This window comes from Chelonia mydas, chromosome 17 (genome assembly GCF_015237465.2).
Source record: "Chelonia mydas isolate rCheMyd1 chromosome 17, rCheMyd1.pri.v2, whole genome shotgun sequence".
Taxonomy (NCBI): domain Eukaryota; kingdom Metazoa; phylum Chordata; order Testudines; family Cheloniidae; genus Chelonia; species Chelonia mydas.
The window spans coordinates 22,572,098-22,596,609 of NC_051257.2; the positions used below are offsets into that span (position 1 = coordinate 22,572,098).

The following is a 24,512-nucleotide window of genomic DNA, read 5'->3' on the forward strand; positions in this document are numbered from 1 at the left end:
AGGTGGAAGGAGACCTCTGTTGCTAGGAGAACACGCAGGAGCCCTGCAGGACACCATGGAAGGGGCCTCCAGAAGGCCTGAGTAACATTTCAACTTTGCTCTTGTGGTGGGGAAAAACTATTGCTGTAGGGAGACAGGAAGGGAGGTGTGGAGCCTACCCCCTGGTCCATCTGTCCCCGCTACTCCCCCCCCCGCTCCTTACTCTGGGACTCAGCTGCCGATCTTGCCCCTTTTTCCACTACCTGGGCCTGCAGCAGCAGCCTGTTCGAACTGAGTTACAAGTGCACGTGAGCGCAAGTGCCACCCCCCTCCCTTGCACTGCTTCCTCTCCCCTGCAGCCTTTGGCTGGTGAACTCCCACCTTCTGCCTTGCTCACCAGCTTTCCTGCTGCAGCCTGCCCCTTTTCCCATTGCTACCTGCCCCGCCCACCCCTTGCTACCCTTTGTGCCCTGGACCCTTAGTAGCTGCAGTTTGTTTTCCTGCCCCACCCTTGGAGTTTTGCTTGTTTGCCTGCCCCGCCCCAGTCCCTTGGTGATTGTTAGCTTGCCTGCCCTGCCCACAGCCTGTTTCCAGCCTGTTTGTTTTTCCCCCTCTCCCTGCGTGGTACCCTGGTCAGTCCCCTTGCTCCATGCATCCATGTCCCGACCCCCGCCCCCCATGCTTGTGCCCCTCTCCCTTTTCAGTTGAGCCCTAGTATCCATCACACTCCCACTGACATTATAGTCTTTCCAGGGCATGGACCCCCTGGCCACACCTGCGCCTAGGAGCTGGGCATGCTGGCCACTTTTAGGAGCTGCCCAGGGAGCCTGCCTTAGCCCCGCTGTGCTGTGGGCCACACTTCTGGCCTATTAAAATCTCCCAGATTGCTTTTAATAATCACTGGTTGGGAATTCTACCCGAGAGAAGGGTGCAGAAACACCCAGGGTTCTCAGGTGACTGCATAAACACATACCTAGGAGATGATACAGACTCCCTCCTCAGACAAGGGGGGAATGACAGGATAAAGGAAGAGGATGTTTTGTTTGAACTAGCAGGTACAGGATAATAATTAAAAGCATGTGGAATGTAATACAACTTGTTGGTGTTGGGACAAAAGTCAGGCTGGAAAACTGTAAGAGCTGCCTCCTCCTTCCCTCTCCCCCCTTCCTCTGACCGCTGTCCCCGCTCTTACTTTCGGAGTGCCTTTGGGTTCGTCTGCCTGCCTGGCCGCAGAAGGCACCTTGTTTGTGGCTTCCGGGTCCATTGAGGCAACAGCCGGTGTTGAGCCGCTGGGTGCGCCCCATCCTGATGTATGGCAGCTGCTTTCCCTACCGGTTGGGGGCCCAACTGCAAACATCTCCTTCCCTGATACCATGGCTGCAGGTGCTGTGTCTGCTATGGCACCTGAGCCTGGCATCACCAAGGGCCCCCTCCCATTCTTGTTCCCTCAACCTCTGTGCCCAGTCAAGAGGTGCCACACCCCAGCAGCTTGGCTGCCAGGGTCCCTGATCCCAGCTCTGCCCCCATCCCCAATTCTGCCTCTGATCCTGTCACCTTTTGTGAGTGCCTGTCTCAGAGCATGTGCCTGCACTCTCTCTCTGTTTGTGATGGATCTTTGGTGACTCAGCCCTCCGACCAAGTCACACAGTCTGTATGGGAGATAAAAATTAAACAGGGGGCCTATCCACAGTGCCCTCTGTAAGGTCCCTCAATTTGCAGCCCCATCCTTGGGCTCCCTCCTCAATCAGTGCAACAGGGCCTATCACAGTGCATGGGTTTGAACTGTCTCTAAAGTTGTCCCTGGTGTGGGGCCATATCCCCCTGAAGACTCTTTGCCTCTCTGGGCCTTTCTGATAGAGTTCATTTCCCCTTCTGGGGTGTATCAATGTCCAGGCCACTTTCCCAGGGGCTGCTGGGGGACCCAGGCCCACCCTCTACTCCAGGTCCCAGCCTGGGGGCCCTATAGATAGCAGCCATCTGCCACATCCCCTTAAATAAACAGCATTGCTTCTACAGTTTCCTGAGCCACTTCCCTGAAGCCCCAGTTCATCCTTCGCCCTTACCTCAGGTCTTTGTCCTGACTGAGTCCCCGTAGCCAGCCACAAATTCCTCCACATCCCCCTGGCCTCTGTCCAGGGTCCTGTAACTGCCTCCACCAGCCAGGCACCATCCACACTCCCCCAGCTCCAGCAAGGAGCTGACCTCACACTGGCCCTGCAGCTCTTCTTATACCAGCCTGCTGAGCCCTGAATGGCTGCTTCCCACACAGCTGCTCTAGGCAGCTTGGAGGACCTCTCTACTGTCTTTTTCTGGGGCGGGGTGTGGCAGGGCCACAAGGCCTCTGGATCTAGTCACATACCCCGTCACATACCTCCCCCCTCAGACAAGACTGAGGTGGTGCTCTTGAGGGTAATGTCTCTGCTTACCCAGTCCTTTGCCTCAGTTCAGCAGGGTCTTCTCCCAGCCAGACTTTTCTGTTTGAAGAGTTCCTTTGCCTGTGCCCCCCTAGTCAGGGCTCTCCCTCCTTGGCCTCTCTTACCCAGGAAGCTTTAGTAGCCCTTGCTCTGGTTTCTCAGTCCTGCTTCTAGGCCTCTCTGCCTGGAGAGATTTGGGAGTCTTTCACCCTAGTGGATCAGAATCTTCTCCCTCAGGCCTATCTACCCGGAGAGCTATTTATGGTAATAAGAAAAGGAGTACTTGTGGCACCTTAGAGACTAACCAATTTATTTGAGCATAAGCTTTCATGAGCTACAGCTCACTTCATCGGATGCATCCGATGCTTATGCTCAAATAAATTGATTAGTCTCTAAGGTGCCACAAGTACTCCTTTTCTTTTTGCGAATACAGACTAACACGGTTGTTACTCTGAAACCTGTCATTTATGGTAATGTGACAGGTTTCCTTCAGGGTGCCACCTGGACCTGGGGTACCACTGAGCCTGACTGACCCACCAGCCTGAGCTCCCTTTACACTGTACTGCTGTGACAGGCCCTTAAGCCTTGCTGGTTTTTTTCTAGATCCAGCTTCTGTTGCTGGTTTTTCTTCGGTGTTCTGCTCAAGGAGAGGGTTTCTTTCTCCTGCTCCTGTACCTCCATTTCCGTACTTTCCAATTGGTCTCTATAGTAGGCAGAACATTACCTCTCCAGAACATGCAGATGCCCAACACCTTGTCTGTCTGTCTTTTAGGCTGGAGACTTCTTCCTCCAGGTCTCGGTTCAGCTCACCTCCTTCACAGGGCTCCTGCCCATCATCCCCTGTGTACCCAGTGTTTCATCCCCTAGGCAGACACATTTTGCTTTCCTTGGCCAACTCTACATTCAGCCACCAGTGTCAGCTTCACCTTCTCAAGGTTGGCCATCTCCTGCTTGGTCTGTCCCAGCTGTTTGGCCAGCTCTTTCACCACTTGAAAACATGTCCATTTCATTCCCTCCATCTGGGTCTCACTAGACTTCATCCTGATATTTAGTTTATGCCAGACAGCATTTATCTTGTTCTGCAGGTTTTAGGGGTGCCTGGTGTCCAACCAAGAGTCCTGGCTATCAGTCATTTTCTGAGCTCCCAGGCCTTGTGAAATAGATTTCCTTCTGTCTCCAACACCTCCCGTCAGGGAACCCTGCTATCCCTCAGGGCCTCTCACTGGGCTTTTCTCCACCAGAATTATTTCAGGCCCTGGTCCTGTGACACATTAGATAGATTCCCCATGTTCTCTTTCCTCAGGATGGAGACTGAGTCTTGCCCTCAGCAGAAGAGTTGTTCAAGCCCCCCAGACTGCTTTCCCATTTCTACTATGTGGGCCCAGTCCTGCTTCCTTGTCTAGCCCAGTTTTGCCAGTTACCGGGAGGCCTAGGTCTATGATAATACTAGTACTGCTTTCCAGAGTTCAAGTTTTTCTCAGGGCAATAACTTCTTATGTGGCCCATTTTCCCACAACAGAAACAAATTGCCCCTGGGGCAGCCTCCCAAGCACTAAACTAAGTTATGATGGTCCTCTGTTCTACCTTCACTATAGCCTGGGCCTCCCCCATTCCTGGCCAGGTGTCTTGGTCAGCCTGGCCTTCACTGGTCTCGGTGGCCCTCAAGGCAACTTGGCTGGCCTTACAACCATGGCCTGGATCAGGGTGAAACCATTTTGCCTGACCCACTTGCCCATAATACCTGCAGCACCATGGTGGAGCATTATGGCTTTTTCCTTTGTGGCATCTGTGACGGCTGGTCCTGAGTGGACACTGTCATGGCTGACAGGCTCCCTGCCAAGCTTGAGATTGGTGATCCTGGAGTTGCTGCTGCTGGGTAGCTTGCTGGAGCTTTGTAGCTCCTGCTGCTGCTGGCCTAGAACTCTTATTAGAAGAGCTCCTTGCTCCCCTTGCTTGCAGAGGCTAGTTCAAATATCCCATTTCTGGTACCATATGTAATGGGATGCTTCCAATTCTCATGAATGCCCCGTCTCTGCATGTGCCTGCTCTCTCTTTCTCTGTTTGTGGTGGATCTTTGGTGACTCAGCCCTCCGGCTGAGTCACACAGTCTGTATGTGAGATAAAAATCAACCCCCTTCTGGGTTAGGCCCCCTGTTGGATGTATATCTCAGCGCCCTCTGTAAGGACCTTTGGGCTCGCTCCTCAGTCAATCCAGAAGGCCTATCACAGTACCCTGCTTCTAACTGTCTCAGTCCCTTCTGGGGTCTCTGAAATTGTCCCTGCTCTTCTAGCAGTCTTGACCCTGGCGTGGGTCCATGTGCCCCAGGGCTTCCTCCCTGGAGGCTCTTTGCCTCTCTGGGCCTTTCTGGCCCCAGATCTTCAGCTAGGCCACTAATAGAGTTCAGTACCCCTTCTGGGGTGTATCAAAGTCCATGCCAGTTTCCCAGGGGCTGGTGGGAGCGACCTGGCCCTCCTCTACTATGGGTCTCAGCCCAGCGACCCTATCGATAGCATATATATATATATATATATATATATGACCCTATCGATAGCATCCGTCCACCGTGCTAAACTGTGTTGCTGCTACAGTTCCCCGGGCCACTTCCCTGCAGCCCCAATTCATCCTTCCCCCAATTCATCTCTGTCCCACCTTTCCATATCTCATTGGTACCTACACATACCACGACCACTAGCTCCTCCCCAGCACTACCTATAAGGCTATCTAGACGTCTCATGAGATCCACTGCCTTCACTACACTAGCAGGCAATTCACAGACCCAGCCACTTCATATAAATTAGCATGATTCTGTATAAGAAGAAGCATAACACAAAGTTGAATTGTTTACAGAAATTAGCAAATGTTTGCCAAGCAGGGGTTACAGACTGGAATGGTGTGTCCCTTACAGCGATGACCTGGGAACCCTGAGGCTGCTGGTCAGAGTGCAGGAAAGGTCAGTGTGGAGCTGGCTGCTGCAGCTCTGCTCCTCAGTTGTTTTGGGCCTGGACTTAATTCCCACATAGCAGTGCAGGTCTCATTTCAGAGGGCTGGGCTGTGGACAGCAGTGACTGGTGCACCACTTCGGGGGTCCTTTTTTTCCAGAGCAAAAGAGACCATAGGGGAAATGGATGTCAGGCCCTCAGATTTCCTGAAACATTTAAAGGAGCCAGTGGCAGGAACCAGGTCTGCAATCCGAGCTGCTGATTACATGGAAACCACCCTGAGCCTCCTGAAGAAGAAGCTGCTTCGGATCGTGAAAGGAAAGTTTAATATCACAGGTACTGTGCACATAAGACTGTAAATGGCTAATTAGCAGGAAACCTGTCAATGTGTAACATGCATGACTTTTGGAAGACACTTTTGAACAAGCTAGAAGTAGTAACAAGGAAGTCCTATAAGAACTAGCTTCTAAGCTAGTACCTGTAAACAAGCTTAGAGCTTGGCACAGCAGAAAAAAAGCATAACAAACTTAGACTGCTGTGTGGAAGGGGAAACTGAGGCACCCCACCTTGTGGCATTGGTGGCTAAATGCCAAGACACCTACACTCGAAAAGATATTAATATCTACATTGTGTTAACAATGCTGTACACTAAAAGGCTTTCAGGCAACTTGGAAAAAGAAACCCAGGACTTTGTAAAAGCATCTGTGAATAACAAAAAATTCTGGTAACTCTGGGAAGTTAGACAACCAAGACCTAAAGAGGATTTTAGGCACACTGTCTTTGCATTAGTCAGTGACCAACCCTCAAGGGGAGGGGGGAAGGTGTGACCCTATGCCCCATATTCTTCATAGAGATATTGTTATGATATGAATATGACATAACTAAAATGTGTTCTATGCAAGATGGGACATGTGAGGTATCATTGGAAAGGTTATAATTTACTGAATATGATTATCCTATTTGTATACATGTATCATTTCTATATCTGAAGTTAGGAATATGGACTATGTATCAAATACAAAAGTGTTTTCGCCTGGGGACTGCCCACCAAACAAAATGCAATCAGTCTGGCTGGTTAGCCAATGGGCCATTAGGGAGAACAATAGGACTTTGAAGATGCTAATCTCCCACCTTCCTGGGAAGTCTTCTGGAGGATTTATGGCTGCTTTGACACGGCAGGGTCATGTTATCATGTCACCTGGTACTGGACTCCATCTTGGACTGCTAGTATTTTTCCACAAAGAGGGTGGGGATCAAACTGGGAAACGAAGGATTTCTGCCATATGTAAATCCTATTTAAGGCAGGGAAATGAGTTAATCAGGGTCGGTTCTTCACTGAATCCCTGTCCAAGATGACTGCTGAAAACATCTACAATTGAATTGGGAAAGAAAGGACTGGACCCAGGCTAGAAGGTCTCTGGTCTGTGAAAGTAATATCTGGCATTCTAAGATGCCAAGCAAGAGCAGTTTGTCTTCAAGAATCTCTGAAACCTGCTTAAAAAAACATTTAGGGTGAGAAATTACTACTTGTAGCCAGTTTCTTTAGTGTATTAAGTTTAGTTTTGTGTATTGGCTTTATTTGCTCAGTAATCTATAAGGGATAGCAAACAGATCAAAGCAATCACTTAAAATCTGTCTTTTGTAGTTAATAAACTTGTTTTGTTTTCTTTAAACCAGTTTGTGCAATCCATAACTGGGAGGCAAAAAGCTGTGCATATCTGCCTTCACGCTGAGGGAGGGGGCAATTTTCATGAGCTTACTCTGTACAGATTTCTGTGCAGTGCAAGACAATACAATGTTGGGTTTACACTCCAGAGGGGGTGTGCACTTGAGTGCTGGGCAATTACTGAGCTGAGTCGTCCCACGCAGAGCTGATCTCAGTGTCTGTGTCTTTCTGCAGCTGGATGTGGCTCTACCTGCATGTTGCTGGAGAAAGCTTGAAAGCCTGGCTCAGCAGGGCAGTGTAAGGGAACCCAGGCTGGTGGAACTGGCAGGCTCAGTGATACCACAATACATCAGGTGGCACTCCGGACGGGGGATAACCCATCACACCGGCCTCGCCTTCTCCTCCTGCCCCATCCTTTAATTCTCCCATTGCTTTGTCCCTACCTAGTCCCCTTGACCTAGCCTCAAATTATGTCACCATAGTAATTGAAAACACCATACATTTTAAACCCCCCAAAAGGAACTTTATATCATCAGTATTTGAATCAGGCAGGTATACTAAATGTAGGGATTTTGTCATTAGCACTTTTGAATCAGTCCTGATACCTGTCCTCCACTTCAGATGCTCTAAAACTGCTGAGAGATGAAGGTTGCAAACAATATGATTCCTAGAACATGAAGCACTGAGTGTGTTCCTGAATATGAAGCTGGCCTTTATTCTGCAGGAAAACTGGTGTATTCTGTTGGTATAAACTAGAAAGAGTTTTAAAAGGAGATGCTATTTGTTTGTAGAGCTTTCCTGCTGAGGGAGCCATGAAATGGATCTATTGGAGGCTGCTCCAGAAATTATGACAGAAATGACATCACTCTGATTGGCTTCTCTTGCAGATGTACTAAGTAGGAAGCAGAAGGAAATTATTTCCAAGGCAACTGGTTGCGACTATCAGATCCGTTCCATTAGGTGCCCGAGGAGTAGCATTTACCGGACCATTACTGGAGAATGCAACAACAGGTAAAGCATTGATTTTTTCATGTGTAATAGAGGGTCTTCAGCGTATATAGTGTCCAGTATAGACACATGAATGTTATCGGTATAACATCATTCCAGCAAGCAGAAACAATTGTATTAGTAGTTATTTGTATTGTGTTAACACTGAGGGGTCCAAGAGAGGTGCTGTACAAACACATAACAAAGAGACTTTAATCTGGAGGAGTGTAGCAGGCTTCGCTCAGGGACCTATTGGTCAAACTGTGGACAGTCTCTCCAAGACTTGAGGCTGGTCTTCCAGGCAGCCCTGGCGCCCAGCAGCCAAGCCACCATTCATCACCCCCTCCCTGGCCCTGGAATCCTCCGATATCTCTCAGGAGGCCAGGGGAAGAGGGAAGGATAGGGGGATCCGGGCCCTTCCTCGCCACCGAATCCCAGTGAAGGGCCCAACGGAGAGAGGCGAGGGATGGTTCTGACTGCCATTCTGGATCAGCCTTCCCTGTATCACTTCCTACCTTCTTGTTTCCCTTCAGTTTGGGGCATGGCCCAGCCTTCTGCTTCCACAGTGTTGGTAGTTCCGGGCTTCAGCTGTGGGTGGACAGGGATGCTTCCTAGCTCACCCTTGGAATCCAGTTGTCCCCTCTTAGTCAGGGGAAAGGGGATCCCAGCCAATCCCTGTCCTTCCCCTGTAGATTGCTCTGCCTCAGTAGCTGCAGCCTGTCTGACTTCTTGTAGTCAGTGTCTCCTGCACACACCCCTCTGGAGGGAGGGATAGCTCAATGGTTTGAGCATTGGCCTGCTAAACCCAGGGTTGTAAGTTCAATCCTCAAGGGGGCCATTTAGGGATCTGGGCAAAAATTGGCGATTGGCCCTGCTTTGAGCAGGGGGTTGTAGTAGATGATCTGCTGAGGTCCCTTCCATACTGCAGTTTCCACAGTATGCATCCGATGAAGTGAGCTGTAGCTCACGAAAGCTCATGCTCAAATAAATTGGTTAGTCTCTAAGGTGCCACAAGTACTCCTTTTCTTTTTGCGAACACAGACTAACACGGCTGTTACTCTGAAACCTTCCAACACTGATGTTCTATGATTCTCTGCCAGAACTCCCTTTTAAGCAGGTCTTCCATAGCAAGCATGCCCGGTAGCTGCTGAGGAGCAGGGCTTTCTTGGCCCAATACTGTTCCACCATTCCTTTTACCATGGTGTGAGGTCTGTAAACCCCATCACAAGGAGGTTTGGAATTTCTTTAAGTCAAAGGTGCAAAAATTATCTGGATTTTGCATTCCAAGCAAAGGGCAAAGCTTGTAGGGAAGAGCTCCACACGTAACTCGATGAATAACCACCTCAAAGTGATACTAAAACTAAGATGACAGTATACAAGAAATCATAGAAATGTAGACCTGGAAGGGAGCTCAAAAGATCATCGAGTACATCCCGTCTGTGCTGGGGCAAGGCCAAATAAACCTTGACCATCCCTGACAGGGGTTTGTCCAACTTGTTCTTAAACCCCCGCCATTGATGGTGTGACAGAGTCCCCAGGGTGCAACCAGGACTGTGGGACCACTGAGCCCTCTGTCCCACCAACCTGGGGCATCCCTTTCACACTGTGATGCTGATGTCAAGCAAGAAACCTCTGACAGGCACCGCACTTAACAGACATCCACAGGCAGGGACACATCCAGCTGTATTACATGAATGATCTCCCAGCCACTCATGAACCATCTGTAGGGAGGCTCCAGCCAATTTCTCCCAGCTCCCCAGTCTTACACCCCAGAACTCTTCCATCTTGCAATAGTCAGAAGCCTGACCAGTGTAAGTTCATTATCCAGTTTGGCCCTCCCTCAATGTGGAATGGATACACACTAGCCTTTGTAAACTGAGCACACATGGGGGAAAAATGGTGGGTGCTGAGCACCCACTGGCAGCGCCCCTATCAGCTCCCCCGCCAGCGTCTCCCACCTGCTGGCAGCCCAGTGGATCAGCGCCTCTCCCTCCCTCCCAACTCCTCCTGTCCACCGCAATCAGCTGTTTCACAGCATGCAGGAAGCTGGGAAGGAGGGGGAGGAGTGAGGACACGGTGCGCTTGGGGGAGGGGGCGGAACTGGGTGGGAAGAGGCAGGGTGGGGGTGGAGCAGGGGTGGGGCCTTGGGGGAGGAGGTGGAATGGGGGCGGGGCCTGGGGCAGAGGCGGGGCTTGGGCACCCCCTGGCCCTTTGAAAAGTTGGCACCTGTGGCTGAGATTTCCCAAGCACTTCAACCAAAACACATTGTTTTAGGTAAAATATAAACACATTTATTAAGTACAAAAAATAGATTTTAAGTGATTATAAGTAGCAGGCATAGAGATCAGAGTTGGTTACTTGAGAAAGAAAAATAAATTTGCAGTCTAATTTCTAAAAACTAAGCAGGATTTGAATCAGTGTCTCACCCTGACAGATGATACAAGCAGGTTACAGATCCTCCATACACAAACTGGTAATATATTTTATTGGACCCACATGGCTACAACACTGCAAACAAAGGCAGATCATGTCAGACTAATCTGAAATCTCTCTTTCATAAAATGGATGATTTCCTACATAAGTGAAATGCAGTAGATCTAATTTATCTGGACTTCAGTAAAATATTAGACACAGTACCACATGGGAAACTATTAACATAGATTTCAGAGTAGCAGCCGTGTTAGTCTGTATCCACAAAAAGAAGAGGAGGACTTGTGGCACCTTAGAGACTAACAAATTTATTTGAGCATAAGCTTTCATGAGCTACAGCTCACTTCATCGGATGCATTCAGTGGAAAATACAGTGGGGAGATTTATATACATAGAAAACATGAAACAATGGGTGTTACCATACACACTGTAACGAGAGTGATCACTTAAGGTGAGCTATTACCAGCAGGAGAGCGGGGGCGGGGGGGGGGACCTTTTGTAGTGATAATCAAGGTTGGCCATTTCCAGCAGTTGACAAGAACGTCTGAGGAACAGTGGGGTGTGGGGGGAATAAAAAAGGGGAAATAGTTTTACTTTGTGTAATGACCCATCCACTCCAAGTCTCTATTCAAGCCTAAGTTAATTGTATCCAGATTGCAAATTAATTCCAATTCTGCAGTCTCTCATTGGAGTCTGTTTTTGATATAGAGAAGATGGGGATTGGTACAGGAATTGAGAGGTGGGTAAGGAACTGGCTGAAAGGGAGATGACAATGGGTTGTGCTGAAAGGGAAACTATCAGTCTGGAGGGCGGTTGCCAGTGGAGTTCCTCAAGGATCAGCCTTGGGAACGAGCTTATTCAATATTTTCATTAATGACCTTGACACAAAAAAGTAGAAGTGCCTGAATGACATTTGCGGATGACACAAAGTTTGGTGGCATCTTCTATACAGAGGAGGATTGGAATATTACACAGGAAGCACTGGATGATCTGGAGGACTGAAGTAATAGCAGTGGGATGAAATGTAATGTAATGGTACAAAGGGCAAGGTCATGCACTCAGGGACTAACAACAAGAATTTCTGCTGTAAGTTGTGGGTTGGTCAGTTGGAAATGACAGAGGAGGAGAAAGACCTGGATGTTTTACTCAGTCACAAGAAATCTGAGCCACCAATGTGATGCAGTTGTAGAAAAAGAGAAAGGAGATCCTAGGCTGCATTGGATACGTCTTCCAGGGGTGTGACTACACTGCAAGAACTACAGCGACACAACTGCAGCGCTGCAGCAGTGCCACCTTAGCACTATAGTGCAGACACTTACTACAGCAGTGGAGGGTGTTTTTCCATCAGTGTAGTAAATACTCCATTCAAGAGGCAGTAGCTAAGTCGATGGAATTTTCCAAAGCACCTAAACTAGTTACTCACCTGACTCCTATTGAAAGTTAGGTGTCTAAACACCTTTGGAAGTCTAACCCTTAAGTTCTGAAATACCTTTGTCACTTTTGAAAATGGAATTTAAGGCCCGATTTTCAAAGGTCTTGAAGCATCTAAAGGTGCAGATAGGTGCCTAGTGGGATTTCCCAAACCACCTCAGTGCCTAGTGCCCATTGAGAAAAATCCCACTAGGTGCCTGTCTGCCTCTTTAGGCACCCAACTACCATTAGGAATCTGGCCCCTAGTGACGGATGTAGCCATCAGGACTAGCACCCGGCTCTAACTACTCTCTGTCATGGACAAATATTATCTCACACAGGAGTTTTTTCTCATTAAAATGTCCTGAGCATTCTGCAGTTTTGTGTATTGTAAAAATACACCAATCTATGGTCCTTTCAGGTACATGGTTAATGGTGACATGTTCATTTTAGGTGTATTACATGATTTCAGTGGGAGTTAGGGTCCAGATTTTCAAAGGATTTAGGTGCCTAATTATGCAGATAGGTGTCCAGTGGGGCACCTAAATCCTGTTGGGAGCTCTAAACCTCTGGCTCCTAGAGCTGTGGGGGAGGTGAGCAGGAAGAGCATAGGGCAGTGGTGGGCAACCTGTGGCCCATGGGCCACATGTGGCCTGTCATAAATATAAAGGGAAGGGTAAACCCCTTTAAAATCCCTCCTGGCCAGAGGAAAAATCCTCTCACCTGTAAAGGGTTAAGAAGCTAAAGGTAACCTCGCTGGCACCTGACCAAAATGACCAATGAGGAGACAAGATACTTTCAAAAGCTGGGAGGAGGGAGAGAAACAAAGGGTCTGTGTCTGTCTGTATGCTGCTTTTGCCGGAGATAGACCAGGAATGGAGTCTTAGAACTTTAGTAAGTAATCTAGCTAGGTATGTGTTAGATTATGATTTGTTTAAATGGCTGAGAAAAGAACTGTGCTGAATAGAATGACTATTCCTGTCTGTCTGTCCTTTTTGTAACTTAAGGTTTTGCCTAGAGGGATTCTCTATGTTTTGAATCTAATTACCCTGTAAGGCATCTACCATCCTGATTTTACAGAGGTGATTTCTTTACTTCTATTAAAAGTCTTCTTGTAAGAAAACTGAATGCTTTTTCATTGTTCTCAGATCCAAGGGTTTGGGTCTGTGGTCACCCATGAAAATTGGTGAGGATTTTTACCAAACCTTCCCCAGGAAGTGGGGTGCAAGGGTTGGGAGGATTTTGGGGGAAAGACGTGTCCAAACTACGTTTCCCAGTAAACCCAGTTAGAGTTTGGTGGTGGCAGTGGAGATCCAGGGACAAAGAATAAAATTAATTTGTACCTTGGGGAAGTTTTAACCTAAGCTGGTGAAAGTAAGCTTAGGAGGTTTTCATGCAGGTCCCCACATCTGTACCCTAGAGTTCAGAGTGGGGGAGGAACCTTGACATGGCCCATCAAGGTAATCCACTGGCAGGCCACCAGACAGTTTGTTTACATTTGCATGGCCGCCTGCAGCTCCCAGTGGCTGTGGTTTGCTGTTCCCGGCCAATTGGAGCTGCAGGAACGTGCTGGCTGCTGCTTCCCGCAGCTCCTATTGGCCAGGAATGGCAAACCGTGGCCACTGGGAGCTGCGAGCAGCCATGCAAATGTAAACAAACTGTCTGGCGGCCTGCCAGCGGATTACTCTGATGGCCTGCATGTGGCCTGCGGGCCGCAGGTTGCCCACCACTGGCATAGGGGCTCTTTGCCTCACCTGCAGCAAGGCTGGAAGGCTCTTGTCAATTTCACAGGCAGCCAGGAAGCCAAAAAATTGCCTTTCAGCTCTCCCAAAAGAGAAAGTTTCTTTAAATCCCTTCCCTTGAAAAAAATAATGTTTTTGATATTTTGTCTTGACTTGGGATGAAAACGTTTCTAAAAACACACATTTTTCCATGGGAATGGATTCCCATTTTTGGATCAGCTCTCGTTGTGAGCACAGGTATATTGAGGGTTGTGAGGCACTCATACTGCCATGATGGAGACCATATAAGTAGCTTAGGTTTAAATTCTGAATTACAAATGTGAGTATAACAACAATGTGAGGATTCGTCCTTTTACCTCAGTATTAACCACAGCCTGCGCTAAGAGACTTTGAGTCTTTGCCTCGGAGCGTTGTCTGTCCACAATATAGCTGTTGCCTCTGAACCCGAAAATGATTCCTTTCTATCGTTCGAGCAATTCAACTTAGGTTCCCGGGAGAAAAAGAAATTCTGCTTCTCTGCAGGGCGTGTCCTTTCTGAAATAGTTTACTTGTTTGTTTTTCTTCCCAATGTTCCAGGAAGCATTCTTATTTTGGAGCTTCCAATCACGGATATGCCCGATGGCTCCCGGCGGAGTATGAGGATGGAGTGTCTCTTCCCAGAGGATTAATTGAAGGAAAACTTTACAATGGATTTCCGCTCCCACTGGTACGAGTCTGTGAGGTCGTTTGATTCCTGGTTTAATCAATGACTCCCATATTTCAGACCTGTCCATGGCTGGGGGAAGTGCTCCCTGGGTAGAGGCCCAGGCCAGGCTACTGCCCCATTTAAGTCTATGCTGAGGGCACAAGTGAGGCTTAAGCAGTACATATGTCTTGTGCTGGGCTGTGTTGCTTCGAGCGCTCCACACACCTTCGTACCTTGGCAGGTGCTGCATGTGCAGGGAATTCATGCACTCCGAATAGCATTCCTGTTACCCTCCTGTGGAGAAGAAAGCACTCATTGGATCAACATTTTCCGGGGGTTGCTCAACCCCAGCTCTGCCCCAGGCCCCATCCCAAGTCCACCCCTTCCCCCAAGGCCCCATCCTGTCTCTTCCCGCCCCTTCCGCCCCTCCCTTGAGCTCCCCACCCTGACTCTGCTCCCTCCCCCCAGCACCTCCTGCATGCCGTTGAAGAGCTGGTTGTGGGGGATGGGAGGTGCTGGGGGGTGGGGGAGGAGCAGCCACGAATGAGTGCTGAGCACCCACTGCTTTTTTCCGGAGGGTGCTCCAGCCCTGGAGCATCCACAGAGTCAGCACCTGGGCTTGCACTCTGCATGGGGTGAATTTCACCCCAAATGGATATGCCAGTTCTGTGCCCTGGGCATTGGTGTCTGTAAGGTGGGGTTACTCCTGCATCTCCACCTTCCTAAGGTGCTTTGAGACCCATTGAGGCCTGAGAATGGTGTCAATGCATTGCATCACTAGCAAGCATTCTCATTCTCTCCTTCAAACAGTTTATGTTCTTGCTTTCATACTCAGAGATCCTGGGTTCAAACCCTTCAGACTCCCTGACATTCTACTTCTGTCAAGCAAATAACCCGCTGGCAACATGTGTGTCATGCCCAGTCCAGAAGTCCATCCACATAGAGGACCTGAGGAAGGAATCTGTGTAGCTTGAAAGCTTGTCTCACTCACCAACTGACGGTCTAATAAAAGATATTCCCTCACCCACCTTGTCTCTCTCATAGACTGGGGCTGACATGGCTACAACAACACTGCATACACACAGAGGACAATAGCCTACTACCGCTCTAAGCTAAAGGAGCAACTCCTTCAGCTGAAGAATAAGAGATCTATGTTCAAACCCTGCTGCTAACCCAAGCTCCTGGGTTACTGCAGCTGCACATGATGGAATTGTGTTTCTTCAGGGTCTTTAAATTCTAGGAAACTCTATACCAGAAAATATTGTTAAAAGAAGGTTGCAAAGTTGAGCCCTCAAAAGTGAGGGAATGCCAGAATCACAGTCGCCAGCTTCTTTCACGCCCCAGTGGTGCTCAAACCACCACTCTGCTCCACCCGAGGCCCTGCCCCCACCCCACCTCTTCCTGCCCCCACTCCACTCCTGTCCCACCTCTTCCTGCCCAGTTCCACCCCGTCCCCCGAGTGTGCCCTGTCCCCGCTCCCCCCCACCCGAGTGTCTCCTGTAAGCCATGAAATAGCTGATGGTGGATGGGAGGCGCTGAGGGGAAGTGGGGGGAGCTGATTGGAGCACCCATGGAGTCGGTGCCTATAGCCAGAATGAACCCAGCACTCCCACTCCTTCTGGGTCATCCAGCTTGCACTCTCTCCCACTGCTCTGACCCTCAGCTCTGTGGAGAAGTCGAGGGGAGAGCATCCACAGTACCACAATGGCAGAAGCGCTTCCCTTCCTCACAGAGGGGAGAGATCTGCTCACAAAGGGCGTCTTTCATGTGCAGATGGGGGGTGATGATCTCAGTCTGGCGTCAACACACGTGACTGAATACACGCAGGGAGCAGATTGGTTGAGTAGGGAAGTTCCATTTTAAGAGTCACTGTTCAGAGTAAAACCAGACTGTAACGCTTTCCTCCTCTTCCTCCTCACCATCACGGTGTACTGTGGTTGTGCCTAGGACCCCAGTCATCAGTCAGAACCCCATTGTGCTAGGCACTGTGCAAACAGAACAAACATCTTCCAATCTAAATATAAGACGAGGCAAAAGGTGGACACAGACAGACAGATGGGGAGCACAATGCAACATCACAGGGCAGCATGATGGATAGGGTCTCGGCTCACCAGCTGCCTAAACACTACCTAGTTTTTTGTAGGAATGATGGCAAAGGAGAGTTTGAAGAGGGCTTTTGACGGAGGATAGTGAAGTGGCTTTGCAGGTGTTTTACAGGGAGCTTCTCCCAGTCGCTGAATGGCAGCAAGGGAGAAAGCACAAAGCTGCTTCTTTAAAGATTCCAGTGGGCGACGAAGGCTGCATCATTGGCAGTTCATTGAACTTCATCACTGATGTTCAGAAATTGACTTTCAGCATAACAAAGTGTTGTGTCTGATACTTTCCTGAGGTCTACCCCTAAAGTTACAGCACTTCCCCTATGGAGCTAAACACGTTCACTGTGTCTCAATCATAAATGTTTTTGTTTTGATTCTGTGCAGGTTCGAAAAGTGTCAAATGAAATAATTCACACAGCCAATGAGAATGTCACTGAAGACCAGGAGCGCTCTCTCATCTTCATGCAGTGGGGTCAGTGGGTTGATCACGATTTGGACTTAGCCCCTTTCACAACTACAAAAATCGACCATAAAGAAGTTCATTGTGAGACCAGTTGCACCTTTGAGCCACCTTGCTTCCCAATTAAGGTACAACTACAACCTTGAGTCTTTTCCTCCCTTGCAGGAGCAGCCCCTGGTCTCTAAGACTAGAATAGTCTTTAAAAAAAAGTCAGAAAAACTTTATGGTGAAAAAATAGGGAGATCAAAGATGTGAATTCTTCAAAGAGCCTAAAGCACCTAGCACACTGTATATTACAAGGGGAGCTGGTAGTAAGCAGGGGTTCTGGAACATTTTATATAGTGGGGGTGCTGAAAGCCATTGAACCAAACTGTAAAGCCTGTATATAACGGAATCCATTTCAAGCCAGTTCATGAAGCAGCACCTATAGTTCCAACACCTATGGTAGTAACCTCTATATTTAGGTTGCCTAGCACATTCTTGTCCATGGGGATTGGTGTCCAAACCTGGCAGTACAGCCTAGTGGGAAGATTCTGCAGTCACAACAGGCCAGCAGTGAGAGTCTGCGGGGTGTGAAGTAGGGGAACCTGGGCCCTCCCTGCTCCATCGGAGGCCCTGTGACTGGCAGGTCAGATACACAGCCTGGGGCAGACCCCCCTAAGCCTGCTCCCTGGGTCATTTCCTACCCCAGCCTCTGCCCCTCCAAAGTCACAGCAGAGTCTGCTTATGGACTCACTGAATAGGGTTTCTCCCTGGCAGTGATCCGAAGATTCTTCTCCATCAATCGCAGCCCACTGCTCCCGGTCTCCCCAGGGCCCTCCAGCAGCTCAGCAGATGGGTCTGGTCCAAGTGGTGGGAGCTCCTGTAGCCTCTCTGTAGGAGCTAACTACGTAGAACTGCTCCCTTGCTTTATCTACCCTGACACAACTGGGCTGCTCCCTTTTGAGCTCTGCCTCCATTGTGAGCAGGCCCCGCAGGTGCAGCTGGCCTGGGCCTTCTGGGCTACTCATTAACCCTTGGTTCCCCAGTATGGGGCATGTACACCCCATCACAATTCCATCATAAAATACTCTTGCAAGCTTTTGTGAGAAGCTCTACTAGCTCCATTGTTTGCAGTTGGCTTTTGAAATTTGGCACAGCGAAAGCTCTGGAGCCAGAGAAGTGCCTGTTCATTGCCCTGTGTAATTCTGTTCACGTTTTGCTGAGATACAATAAATAGTTGAAAAAATGGCCATTTCCCCTCTGTCACTTTCATTCTTCAGAAAAATGTTGGTAGCCTGCTGAAAAATTAACTGAACAGCACATTCGAAGGCGGGGCCCACACTGCTGCCAAAGAAACAGTAGCCACCGTACTGCGAATGTCTATCAGCTGAAAAAGGGTATTGTGGGGAGAGACAGACTGGGATGCTGCACCCACCACCTTCCCCAAGGCAAAGAAGACAGGGAATTACTTGCACAAAAACTACATTAAAGGAACACTATTTAGACTGCAAAGTCAAGCAATCCAAAGTTTAAAAATACCAGAATTCAGGTTGTCCATGCAGCCTTTACTCTGTCCCCTGGCACATAGTGATCATGCTACAGTCTTTTATTATGTGATAAAATACTATTTTTTCTAGGATTCGTTTAGTGCACAGAATGGACACACAAAAGGCAGAGTTAAGAGGAGCCATAAAATTTGTCATTTCCTAACTTTTGAGTGCTTGACTTTGTGATCTAAATAATATTCTTTAAACATAGTTGGGTTTTTTGTTTAATTGGGTTGTTTGAGAGTAGGGTTGTATGTAATATTTTTATAAATCAGGAAAAGAACTCGGGCATCACTGTGGACATTTCAATGAAAACCTCTGCTCCATATGCAGCTGTGGTCAAAAAAGGAAACATGATGTTACGATGCATAAAGAATGGGATGGAGAAAATGACAGAAAAAATATAAGGGCCGTATATAAATCAATAGACTTTGGAACTTACTGATACTAGATGATGAATGTAGCAAGATACAAAGAGGGATATGCATAACAAGAGCACCCAGAGTTAGAATAGTTAATGCTAATACAATTTTTGACAAGGTTCTAAAAATCCTACTTCAGATTTTAAACTGATCTTTTACTGTTAGGGATTAGAATGAGACCTTCATGGGGGCAGATTATCTCATGACTGCCTACTGCAGGGTTCATGGCACCTTGCTCTGAATCATCTGCTATTGAACACTGTCAGAGACAGGTCATTAGATTAGATGTACCATGAGTCTGGTCCAATCTGTGAATTCCCCTGTTGCTATTTTCATACATAATAAGAATAGATAATGCCTTTGGAACATTTGTAGATTCATCGATTCTAAGGCCAGGGGATTGTGATCATCTAGTCTGACCTCCTATATAACATAGGCCATAGATCTTCCCTAGAATAATTCTGTTTGAACTAGGGAATATCTTTTTAAAAAATCCAATCTTTATCAACACATCGACACTTTAAATTGGGAGTAATTCTCTTTTGTTTTCTACAGATTCCCCCTCATGATCCACGAATTAAGAACCCAAATACTTGTATGCCATTCGTCCGTACAGCTCCAGTGTGCAATGCCAGAACATTTGTGCGAGAGCAGATCAATGCAATCACCTCATTCTTGGATGCCAGCATGGTGTATGGCAGTGAAGTACCTCTAGCTAAGAGTCTTAGGAATCAGACAAACCAGCTTGGTTTGATGGCGCTGAACCAGAACTTTACGGATGCAGGGTTGGGATTACTGCCCTTTGAGAACAAATCCCAAAGCCTCTGTTTATTCACAAACAAGATCATGAATATCCCCTGTTTTAAAGCAGGTTAGTCATGTGCCTGGAGCACAATTAATTTTCTGAAGTGAGCTGCAGAGAAACTTTGCAGTCCCTGAGACAAACATAATGAGACATCAGAAACTATTGTGTAAAAGTATTGTGTAAGAAAAATGGGGGGAACCATGAAAATGACAAAACTGAAAATGGAAACGGAAATGTTTTAAGCCAAAAACATTATTTTCATTTTAAAATGTCATTACAAAACTAAATGAAAAGTTCTAGTCAAAAGAAAAATCCCCACAGAAAACCCATCATTTTTTGGTGAAAAAATTTCAAACGGTCATTTTCCCATGAAAATTTTTGAGTTTTTCAATCAGTTTTTGTAATTTCCTAGTTTGTTTTTTTCAACAGACAAACAAAACAACTGTAACACCTCTTCTTGCACATCATCAACAGCAGGGTTTGTTCCAGGGTCTGGAACCTTTTGTACTTCAGCATAGACTAGTACCAGTGACATGGAAGAGCGACTGCACTATGTGGAAGCAATAGTAAGCCATTTTTCTCTAAAACAATGGACTAGATATGCAGAAACAGTCTATTTTACTCACGCTGATAGGTTTGGCAAATTCTTTCTAAGAAGTAATGTGGCTAAGAGGATGAGACTCGAGTGGATGAGAAACCTGGGTTCTGTTCCCTGCTCTGTGAGGATGATGTTATGAAACCTCTGTTCTTTTTTCTGTGAAAGGGGAGGTCTGACACCTGAGTCTTTGTTTAGTAGTAAGAATTATGAAGTGCATAAAATTATTAATGCCGGTTAATAGGAGAAGTGAGGTTAGACTCTATGGCGGTAGGCAAAGGTACCTATCCCTCAGCTGAAGGATTAGAGGGAAGAAGAGATCACCTTGGAGATTCAAGGCTGCATATCTGCTTTAAGAATGGCCATACTGGGTCAAACCAAAGGTCCATCTAGCCCAGTATCATGTCTTCCAACAGTGGCCAATGCCAGGTGTCCAGAGGGAATGAACAGAACAGATAATCATCAAGTGATCTATCCCCTGTTGCCATTTCCACCTTCTGGCAAACAGAGGCTAGGGACACCATCCCTGCACATCCTGGCTAATAGCCATTGAAGGACTTATCCTCCATGAATTTATCTAGCTCTTTTTTAAATCCTTTTATAGTCTTGGACTTCACAACATCCTCTGGCAAGGAGTTCCACAGGTTGACTGTGCATTGTGTGAAAAAATACTTCCTTTCATTTATTTTAAATCTGCTGCCTATTAATTTCATTTGGTGACCCCTAGTTATTCTGTTATCAGAAGGAGTAAATAACACTTCCTTAATTACTTTTTCTACACCGTCATGATTTTATAGACCTCAATCATATCCCCCTTTATTCGTCTTTTTTCCAAGCTGAAAAGTCCCAGTCTTATTAATCTCTCCTGATATGGCAGCCGTTTCATACCCCTAATCATTTTTGTTGCTCTTTTCTGAACCTTTCTAATTCCAATATATCTTTATTGAGAAGGGGCAGCCACATATGCATGCAGTATTCAAGATGTGGGCGTACCAGGGATTTATATAGAGGCAATATATTTTCTGTCTTATTAGTGTGACAAATTGCCGGCACTGCTGTGATGGGTCTCGCACTTTCTCTTCTTGGGGGACGTTCAGGGCACCGCTTCTTGCCCCTGAACTGGGGTATTAAATGCCCCACTAGTGTCCTAGAGGAGGGGAGTGGAGAGAGGCCTGCCCTCTACTCTGGGTCCCAGCCCAGGGACCCTAGGGATAGCGGTAAACTGCTTGAACTAGCGGTTCCTTCCCCTGGGCTACTTCCCTCTCCTGCCCTTCAGCTTCTGGGGCTTCCTGCCCTCCCTCTGCACAAACCAGGTGTCCCTTTCATAGAATCATAGAATCATAGAATATCAGGGTTGGAAGGGACCTCAGGAGGTCATCTAGTCCAACCCCCTGCTCAAAGCAGGACCAATCCCCAACTAAATCATCCCAGCCAGGGCTTTATCAAGCCTGACCTTAAAAACTTCTAAGGAAGGAGATTCCACCATCTCCCTAGGTAACGCATTCCAGTGTTTCACCACCCTCCTAGTGAAAACGTTTTTCCTAATATCCAAACTAAACCTCCCCAACTGCAACTTGACACCATTACTCCTTGTTCAGTCATCTGCTACCACTGAGAACAGTCTAGAGCCATCCTCTTTGGAAGCCCCTTTCACGTAGTTGAAAGCAGCTATCAAATCCCCCCTCATTCTTCTCTTCCGCAGACTAAACAATCCCAGTTCCCTCAGCCTCTTCTCATAAGTCATGTGTTCCAGTCCCCTAATCATTTTTGTTGCCCTCCGCTGGACGTTTTCCAATTTTTCCACATCCTTCTTGTAGTGTGGGGCCCAAAACTGGACACAGTACTCCAGATGAGGCCTCACCAATGTCGAATAGAGAGGAACGATCACGTCCCTCAATCTGCTGGCAATGCCCCTACTTATACATCCCAAAATGCCATTGGCCTTCTTGGCAACAAGGGCACACTGTTGACTCATATCCAGCTTCTCGTCCACTGTAACCCCTAGGTCCTTTTCTGCAGAACTGCTGCCGAGCCACTCGGTCCCTAGTCTATAGCGGTGCATTGGATTCTTCCCTCCTAAGTACAGGACTCTGCACTTGTCCTTGTTGAACCTCATCAGATTTCTTTTGGCCCAATCCTCCAATTTGTCTAGGTCCCTCTGGATCCTATCCCTACCCTCCAGGGTATCTACCTCTCCTCCCAGTTTAGTGTCATCTGCAAACTTGCTGAGGGTGCAATCCACACCATCCTCCAGATCATTTATGAAGATATTGAACAAAACCGGCCCCAGGACCGACCCTTGGGGCACTCCACTTGATACTGCCTGCCAACTAGACATGGAGCCATTGATCACTACCCATTGAGCCCAACAATCTAGCCAACTTTCTACCCACCTTATAGTCCATTCATCTAGCCCATACTTCTTTAACTTGCTGGCAAGAATACTGTGGGAGACCGTGCCAAAAGCTTTGCTAAAGTCAAGGAACAATATGTCCACTGCTTTCCTCTCATCCACAGAGCCAGTTATCTCGTCATAGAAGGCAATTAGATTAGTCAGGCATGACTTGCCCTTGATGAATCCATGCTGACTGTTCCTGATCACTTTCCTCTCCTCTAAGTGTTTCAGAATTGATTCCTTGAGGACCTGCTCCATGATTTTTCCAGGGACTGAGGTGAAGCTGACTGGCCTGTAGCTCCCAGGATCCTCCTTCTTCCCTTTTTTAAAGATGGGCACTACATGAGCCTTTTTCCAGTCGTCCGGGACTTACCCCGATCACCATGAGTTTTCAAAGATAATGGCCAATGGCTCTGCAATCACATCCGCCAACTCCTTTAGCACTCTTGGATGCAGTGCATCCGGCCCATGGACTTGTGCTCGTCCAGCTTTTCTAAATCGTCCCGAACCACTTCTTTCTCCACAGAGGGCAGGTCACCTCCTCCCCATACTGTGCTGCCCAGTGCAGTAGTCTGGGAGCTGACCTTGTTCGTGAAGACAGAGGCAAAAAAAGCATTGAGTACATTAGCTTTTTCCACATTCTCTGTCACCAGGTTGCCTCCCTCATTCAGTAAGGGGCCCACACTTTCCTTGACTTTCTTCTTGTTGCTAACATACCTGAAGAAACCCTTCTTGTTTCTCTTAACATCTCTTGCTAGCTGCAACTCCAGGTGTGATTTGGCCTTCCTGATTTCACTCCTGAATGCCTGAGCAATATTTTTATACTCTTCCCTGGTCATTTGTCCAATCTTCCACTTTTTGTAATCTTCCTTTTTTGTGTTTAAGATCAGCAAGGATTTCACTGTTAAGCCAAGCTGGTCGCCGGCCATATTTACTATTCTTTCTACACATTGGGATGGTTTGTCCCTGTAACCTCAATAAGGATTCTTTAAAATACAGCCAGCTCTCCTGGACTCCTTTCCCCCTCATGTTATTCTCCCAGGGGATCCTGCCCATCAGTTCCCTGAGGGAGTCAAAGTCTGCTTATCTGAAGTCCAGGGTCTGTATTCTGCTCCTCTCCTTTCTTCCCTGTGTCAGGATCCTGAACTCGACCATCTCATGGTCCCTGCCTCCCAGGTTCCCATTCACTTTTGCTTCCCCTACTAATTCTTCCCAGTTTGTGAGCAGCAGGTCAGGAAGAGCTCTGCTCCTAGTTGGTTCCTCCAGCACTTGCACCAGGAAATTGTCCCCTACACTTGCCAAAAACTTCCTGGATTGTCTGTGCACCGCTGTATTGCTCTCCCAGTAGATATCAGGGTGATTGAAGTCTCCCATGAGAACCAGGGCCTGCGATCTAGTAACTTCTGTGAGTTGCCGGAAGAAAGCTTCGTCCACCTCATCCCCCTGGTCCGGTGGTCTCTAGCAGACTCCCACCACGACATCACCCTTGTTGCTCACACTTCTAAACTTAATCCAGAGACACTCAGGTTTTTCTGCAGTTTCATACCGGAGCTCTGAGCAGTCATACTGCTCCCTTACATACAATGCAACTGCCCCACTTTTTCTGCCCTGCCTGTCCTTCCTCAACAGTTTATGACATTACTCCAGTCATGTTACAGTACTCCAGTCATGTGAGTTATCCCACCAAGTCTCTGTTATTCCAATCACATCATAATTCCTTGACTGTGCCAGGACTTCCAGTTCTCCCTGCTTGTTTCCCAGGCTTCTTGCATTTGTGTATAGGCACTTGAGATAACTCGCTGATCGTCCCTCTTTCTCAGTATGAGGCAGGAGCCCTCCCCCTCACACGCTCCTGCTCATGCTTCCTCCCGGTATCCCACTTCCCCACTTACCTCAGGGCTTTGGTCTCCTTCCCCCGGTGAACCTAGTTTTAAAGCCCTCCTCACTAGGTTAGCCA

The 24,512-nt window shown here is 47.7% G+C and overlaps 1 protein-coding gene across 1 annotated transcript in view; it reads left to right on the forward strand.

Annotated features, from left to right (window-relative positions):
- LOC102941880 (myeloperoxidase) overlaps window positions 1–24,512 on the forward strand; it is an 85,013-nt gene that overhangs the window by 22,104 nt on the left and 38,397 nt on the right. Inside the window, exons 4-8 of the mRNA XM_037880828.2 lie at window positions 5,494–5,669; window positions 7,887–8,010; window positions 14,145–14,274; window positions 16,734–16,937; window positions 19,316–19,631. Of these exons, the coding sequence (XP_037736756.2) occupies window positions 5,494–5,669; window positions 7,887–8,010; window positions 14,145–14,274; window positions 16,734–16,937; window positions 19,316–19,631 (950 nt within the window). The remainder of the gene's footprint in view (window positions 1–5,493; window positions 5,670–7,886; window positions 8,011–14,144; window positions 14,275–16,733; window positions 16,938–19,315; window positions 19,632–24,512) is intronic.